Source organism: Morone saxatilis, unplaced genomic scaffold (assembly GCF_004916995.1).
Source record: "Morone saxatilis isolate NCDOM2014 unplaced genomic scaffold, NCSU_SB_2.0 Contig11, whole genome shotgun sequence".
Classification (NCBI taxonomy): domain Eukaryota; kingdom Metazoa; phylum Chordata; class Actinopteri; family Moronidae; genus Morone; species Morone saxatilis.
Window position 1 is genome coordinate 30,727,706 of NW_023339663.1, and position 7,748 is coordinate 30,735,453.

A 7,748-nucleotide genomic window follows, 5' to 3' on the forward strand; every position below is an offset into this window, starting at 1 on the left:
ATTTACCATTACACACACACACACACAGTGGGGTTGATAAAACTGTCCGCACCCTACTATCAACAACAGATACAGGCTCACCCATTGCTCAGGGTTGCATTGTGATTCCTAAGCAAGTCAAACTTTACACACAATGATGCATTCTCCATCTAGAGAAGACAGTGAAACTTGCTTACTTGTATGGTTAGAGCTGTGACACTCAGGCCTCTGTTCTACATATCAGACCACAGACCACAGGTGGGCTCTGGAAGGCTCTGATGTGTTTGCTAAAGGCCCATAAATGTAAAAAACTTTATTTATTTTACTGTCACATGGTGTATGAAAATCCTTTAGCCAACACTTCCTTTCACTTATTGTGTACACTCTTTTTAACCAAATCCAAATGCTCCTGAATTTACTGGTTGAAACCCCCCAAACTACACTCTTTGGACCCAACTTAAGCCATAATACTCATACATAATTGAAATGTCAATGTGTTAAGGGTTTAGAGACCAAAAAGTATCCTCATGTGATGGTGATGAAAGAGGGTAGCTGTGGTGTTGATCAGTTTTTTTTATAGATCGACTGCTTGCGCAGGGAGGAAATCTATTTTTATCATTCCGCCAAGGCCATGTGTGAACATTTAAGCACGCGTAACATTGCACATTAACACCCACGTTCTTCTTAAAGTCTTATTGCATAGCCCGTTGCCACCAAACGCAAATGGAGTTACATATGATACAAAGACCTTTGTTCTGAACTAACAGCATTGCAAAAAGAACTACACTCACAACACAAGAAAGTGCATCATATGAGCAACAAGGAATTATAGTTACCATAAGGGTTATCATCATCATCTTGTTTTGTCAAAGCAACGGTTCAAAACCCCAAAGATATTCAGTATACACTGCTGTGAAAAGAAAAGGGTAGCAAATCCTCACAGTGGGAACGCTAGAATCTGAGAATATTTGGCATTCCTTCTTGAAAGATGACTTAAATTTTAATCAGTCATCAAAATAGTTTATTTTTCTTTGTTAATTGTTTCAGCTCTATTTTTTATAGGTGAGCCAGGCTGAAGAGTAAATCAGGCCCAGTATGTAAAGATGGAGCCTTGCAAGCAGACTGCAAAATTAAGTCACCAAAAGAAGACTGACAAAGCAAAACCCCATGATGACCATGACTCACTTCCTGCTTTATGCCTTGAGCATCAACTTCTTTGGAACGTCACAGACAAATACTGTGGAATACTGAAAGATCCTCTACAGACATGTATTAAGAAATACATACGTATACAATACGTTCTGGGCTACTGTAGAAACATGGCTGTTCAACATGGCTGACTGCGTAGAAGAGGACCTGCTCCCTCTGTAGATAAAAACAGCTCATTCTAAGGGAACAAAAACACGATTCTTATATTCAGAGTGTTTATTAACACTAATAAATTAAACTCTATGAATATTATAATTCAATTTGACAATAGATCCTCCTAAATATCACACACTGGACCTTTAAGTCCTCTTTCAAAATGTTCTTTCAATGAAATGACTCAACACAGAAACAAGGAAGGCTCCTGAATGTAATTTGTTCCATCAAGTAAGTATGGCAGACAGCTCTAAATACTACAATACCCATGAGCTTGTTGCTATGAAGAAGATAGTCAGAGGCATGGATCAGCGCTGGAGAGAATTCTAAACACAAAAATATGGCAACATAGCTGCTGAATTAATTCAAAATTGACCCTGAATCAGAAAGTGAATCCATTGATATATTTTTTTGTCACTTTTCAAATAAAATATTTGCTGGTTCCGGCTTCTCTAATATGAGTATTTCCTGCTAGCTTTTATCACATATATTATGATGAAGCATTTTTGGACTGTAAGCTGGATAAAACAAGTCATTTCACAAGATCACTCAGAACTCTGGGAAGCTGCACAGGCATCTTTCACTTTGTTACATAAATGATTAATAAACTGAAAACAATTTGTCAGCTGTAGCCCTAATTGTTTTATTACTTTTCTCAACAGCGCATTATTTAAAGCTGCAGTAGTTAACTTTTCTTAAAAAAACAAAAAACTTTTTGTCCTATTTTCTGAAACTTTCACTATATCCTGACAGTAGTACATCAGACAGATAATAGGAAAATAGGATCTGATTGTCAAGTGATAAAACATGCTGAAGTCTTGGTACTGTTGATTTACTACAAGAACACACACTGTTACTGATCTTGCAGTGCTGAAAAATGTTGGCAAATGGAACCTTCTAGCTGACACATATTTTCCATTTGTCACTATTATTAAAATATAATTTCTCTTTATATTAATTATGGATAATTACAAATACAGATAAGTAGCAAGTGGTCACACAGTAAGAAAAAATAAATCATAAATAGACATCAAATATGTTAATTGATGATAATTATTTTATAATTGCATTCACACCCCTACCATTTTGTAACAAATATGTGTGTAGGACGCTGATTAACAAAGACAGCCTCTTATATTAAGAAGAATAGAAAGTGGAAATATGGCGAGGTATTAAAGACATAGCCTAAGCAAATAGGAGCATTAGTTCACTATTTCCATTTAATCAGAAATGAACCCCCTTGTGCAGTAAATATGAGCAAAATGTCTTCCAGAAGAACAATTTCCTTATCTTTCGAGGACTTTCTGTCCCTACAAGGACACTAATTCAGGAACTTTCTTTTTCATAAAAGCACTTTCCCAGAAACTGTGGTGCCCCAGCAAGACGATGAGGACACACACACCCATTGTGTGGCAGCAGCCTGGATAGCAGGATGATTATGAGAGAGGGTTAATTGTTTTCTGCCCAACACATAATGTGGCAGTCTGTTTCCTCTTCAGTGAATGGGTCAGGCAGACACGTCACACTATGCACTCTAGGTCAGTGGGATGGTGATAAAAGGATGACTCATAGAGCTGAGACAAATGATCATCATAGGGCCACCGTGATTTTGGGGGTGAAAAGCAAAGAAGATAAGGCAGAATGTGAAGTAGAGAGGAGGGGAGCAGGAAAACACATGTTAAAGATGAAGACAGAGATAAGAGCTAAACAGATGTCAATGGGCAGCCAGACAAGTAGTGGGGGTTAATCAGGGCTGTGTGTTGGCAATACAGTACATATCACGTTACAAGGCTTATGATCAGTATTGTGATATGGTAAGCAAGTCAATATATTGCCATTTTTTAAAATCAGATTTTAGGAAAACTGCCATAGTATAAAGAACACACCACCACATGCATAAAATCTGAGTCAAAAGTTTTCACACTTGAGCTCTGTTCGCTGCAGGGACTGGTCTAATTCTTTCGCTTTCAGCCATTAGTAGTAACTCTACTAGTCAGCTGGGTTTGCTAATGCTAGCAGTGCGCCCTTTATGACTCTTCCTGTTTCACAGGCCTGTGTTCTTTGCGTTCACACAAGCAATATGTGCTAACTTATTCATGTCTCAATTTATGTTGGAGTAGAAGAGTTAAATGGCAGAAGATAGATTACAGCACTGCTATTTAGTGATTGGTGGTTAATACACAAAATGAACCACTGCCCAAATATTTGCAAACTATTAATTATAAATCAAAATTGTTTTAAGAATCGATACAGTATGTTCAAGTGTATCAATATTTTCTTACACCCCTATCGCTCATACTAGAACTTTTCACACACAATTTTCAAGCTGCAGTAGGTAACTTTTATAAAAATAACTTTCTGTCATGTTTGCTGAAACTTTCACTATCATCCTGACAGTAGAACATATAACAGATAATCTGTGAAAACAAATATGGTTCCCTGGCTCCTCCTAGTGCTCCTAATGGAATTTGTAAGAATCCACCAGGCTGAATGTGTGTGCTTCTGTCGCTGCAGAATAAATAAAACTCTAATTTCTTATTTTTGGTAATTACAACTTTAGCCAAAGCCACATTATTGTGCACAAGTCAAAATAGTTTCAGCGTGATTTTAATAGCTTCTTCAGTAGAATACATCTACCCTCACAGACTCCAATTAGCAGTGTTGAATACTGACATACTCTTGCTACATGTTATGCGTTATAATGTTTGCAGTTTAAACTGTCATCAAGTGTTCATTTGATCTGAGGACTGCAGGTGATGCTGAATGAAGAGGAAATACAATGCAGGACTGGAGTCCTATCCAACATCTGCTGCACACACATCCACTCAAATTCTGACACAAGGCCATCCACAGAACTCATACACCACACTGACAAATGCAAAACGTAAGTGGCCAATCAGACCCTACCACCCTCATAGTTCTGTTCTTCTTGTTGGAAGAGAAATTCCAGCATATCACTTATAAATCTGGAAATGACCGTTGTGTTGCTTAATGTGTGTACCATGGGAGAAACTCTTTAAGTACAGGCTCTATTTGTCACTTAACAAACTACCAAATATTTATTAACGATTCATCTGTGGATCATTTTTTTGATTCATCAATTAGTTGTTTGGTCCGTAAAATGTCAGAAAAGCCTGAGGTGACGTCCTCAAATGTCTCATTGTCTCAACCCAAATATATTCAGTTTACTGTCACAGAGGACTAAAGAAAGCACAAAGTTATCATGTTCAAATAGTTAATCGATCATTGCAGCTTTATAACAAAGCTCTACTTATAAATAAATTTGATAACAATTAAAGATTTTGATTAAGTTAATTGTCTGGCTGTGTTCACTTACCAGCACCCTGTTTATGGTTAAAGATGCTTAGAATATAATGACAACATAATCCTAATATACTTTAAATGTGGCTTTGTAGCTGTTTCGTGGTTTATAGCCTACATAGATTCTAGAAAATTAGGCAAGTTGTGAAAAAGCTGCATTTAATCATCGGATTCTGAATGGAAAGGTGAAGGCAGCTAAACAGGCTACCAGTTTTTGATCAAAGGGTGGGGTGCACACTGTCAATGTTTGCAATAAGTTCTCTGCATACTGTAACATAGGCTATGTCTCTACTTCACTTCCTTTTTCAAGCAAGTTGGCTTCCTCAAAATGCCAAATGTTGTGAGCAGCATGCAGTTTACTTCACTGTAGACATCAGCACAAGGCCTTATATGATCTTAGGATTCTTTTAAGCAGATGCCACAAATCATTACAAAAGTGATGAGTGTAATTGACTGTTACCCTGCATGCCAAACATCGTTCAGAAATACGGCAAATTACAGTTTACTTGGTTTGTCAAACCAGGAAACGTTATTAGGCCCTTTTTCTGACACCTTCGTCAACCACAGTGGATCCGCAAAGGTTTCTGTGTGAAATGGCAACCTTTCGATGTTATTCCCCGAATCCCATCCTGTCGAAATGAACCGTTACTCAATACTCAATGTTAAAACGCAATTCACATATGTGCTAAATCAGGTTTGCAGTAATGCCGAATTCACCAAAAGACCCATCTGACTTAGACAATGTCTGAAATTCTGTTTTCAGTGTTATGTGGTTACACCCACGCGTAGCGCTACAATAAAAAAGAAGATTTTTCAAGTGGAGTCCGCAGCTGTCTTCCGTCGGAGCTTGGAATCTGACCAACATGTTGATGCGACAGATTGACAGGTGAGCAGGTGCTCTGTGCCAAAAAGTGTTGCCTTTAGCTGGCTGCAGGACTCGGTCTGGTATCGCTATTACACACCAAACTAACATCTTTCTCTAATGACTATTACATGTATCATGAAAAGAACCAATTCTATGGGCCCTAACTTTCTCTCTCTAATAACTTGGTCGCGCCCTTGTAAAGTTATTTTCCTCCCGAGGTTTATACCATCACATAGTCACTTTCTACTGAAGTGTTCACTTTCACTGAACTATCTCTAAACTGGGAGCCCACATTGCAAACACAGAAGAAACGGACAGCCACAGCGCAGCAGCACACACAGCGGGACTGAAAGGGCTACTCACATCTTCCATGATAAAGGACCAGAATCCGTTATGTGAGTCAGTAGCCTAAAATCAGTCCACGTCGCTCTTATCGTCGCTTGAAACGGTTTTCTTCTCCCCTGTCGGTCGGCAGCTCACACATTTCCAACAGCACACGTAAATGGAGAAAAAGGAGGAACCGTGTAGTTTGTGACACCGAAGCTCGTCTCTTTTTTCCTCTTTTGCCTCAGAGAAAGAAGCTCGAAGAAAAAAGTTTGGTTTCCGGTTAAAGTCCCTCACACTCTTGAATCTGTCGAGGAGGAGCAACACGACAGCAGGCTGTGTGCATCCTCCGAGACCTCGCTGAGAGGAAACTTTATCCGATCTGCACTGCATCGAGCAGTTCTTTTCTCTGCGTGGAGATCACACACACACACACACACACAGGTATATACACACACAAAGTGGGACATAAACTGATCCAGACTGGGAGCTGCTGCAGCATCCTTTGAGATCCACACACAGCAGTCCTCTCATCCAGAACTTACTCTGGAAAAAACATTTCCATAATTCACCAAACTCCAGACAGAAGGAGTTTTTAGGGTAACATATTGTAGTTTTTATCCTCTTTATACGCCTTTGTGAGGACGCAGGACCAAGTGGATGATGAACATTGTAGTGGCCTCTCATGTTACTACACTCAGCACTTCCTGGTAGGTGTGGCTGTTCCTGAGCTTGTTGGTTAGTTAGAGAGGGGATGTTTAAAACTCACAATAAAAGTGATGCCACCACTTTCTCATAAGGCATAAATGAGAAAAGTTGTAACTGATGGCTTTATGAGTGGTTAATAAACAGTGGCAGACTCAGGCTGTTTGGGGCAAAAAAAGAAAAAGGGCACAAGTGCACAGAAAGTTTTGATGCATTTATGGTGAAACAGCTTAGTTGGAGTTAGCACCCTAGAGGGCACTTTATCCCATTTTCTCCACAGAAAGGGGACCACAGAGGGCACTTTATCCCATTTTATCCACTGGAAGGAAGGACTAGAGGGCACTTTATCACATTTTATCCACTGGAAGGACAGACTAGAGGGCACTTTATCACATTTTATCCACTGGAAGGGGACCACAGAGGGCACTTTATCACAATCTATCCACTGGAAGGACAGACTATAGGGCACTTTATCACATTTTATCCACTGGAAGGGGACCACAGAGGGCACTTTATCACATTTTATCCACTGGAAGGGCACCCTTTTCATACATATGACTTCAGAAAAGCTTTTCACTTCACCGCTTTTACGTGTCTTGCAAAAGCGGTTGCTAAACAAGTAGCTAAATGAGACTACAGTGGTTGTCGTTGACTTTAGAACACAGAGACTTATCTACTCACTAGTCCGCCTTTACAGCCTTGTTATACTTGCACTCTTGCAAACTAGTCTGACTCAAACTTTCCAACTTGTTGTTTGTAGTATTTTTTCAATTGTAGTTCTTTTCAAACTAGTTTTATAAATTCTAGAATAACCAAGTACCAAGTTCTTCGTTAGCTAGCTAAGATACACCGGGCTCCTGTTCTACCATGTGCTCTTCTTTCCACTACCTCACTATAAAGGTCAGTAATCTTATCTCCCTCCACCTTTCTTCCCCTCTATTTAAAGGGGAACTTGGCAACTTTGAAATGCCCATGTCAGTTTTTCCATCGCCAAAACTTTTGCCTAACTTTGGAGCATCTATTTAGTCCCTGAAACCTCTCGTCCAGGCCATCACCTCATCCCTCCCTTGATTGTTGAAAAATGTAATTAAAAATATAATACAGACACGATTAATTGTCTAAAAAGTTCCCCAATCATATAAGGACAATCACAGGAAATAATCTGCCTCACAAATTTCATCCAAATATCTGG

The 7,748-nt window shown here is 39.2% G+C and overlaps 2 protein-coding genes across 2 annotated transcripts in view; one reads left to right on the forward strand and one right to left on the reverse strand.

Annotated features, from left to right (window-relative positions):
* Window positions 1-6,460, reverse strand: part of LOC118321011 (pleckstrin homology domain-containing family O member 2-like) — a 13,392-nt gene extending 6,932 nt beyond the window's left edge. The window contains exon 1 of the mRNA XM_035652170.1: window positions 5,891-6,460. Within this exon, the coding sequence (XP_035508063.1) occupies window positions 5,891-5,899 (9 nt within the window). The 5' untranslated portion in view covers window positions 5,900-6,460. The remainder of the gene's footprint in view (window positions 1-5,890) is intronic.
* The window catches only part of pcsk6 (proprotein convertase subtilisin/kexin type 6), a gene marked incomplete in the record, with an annotated part of 53,898 nt that overhangs the window by 30,626 nt on the left and 15,524 nt on the right, over window positions 1-7,748 (forward strand).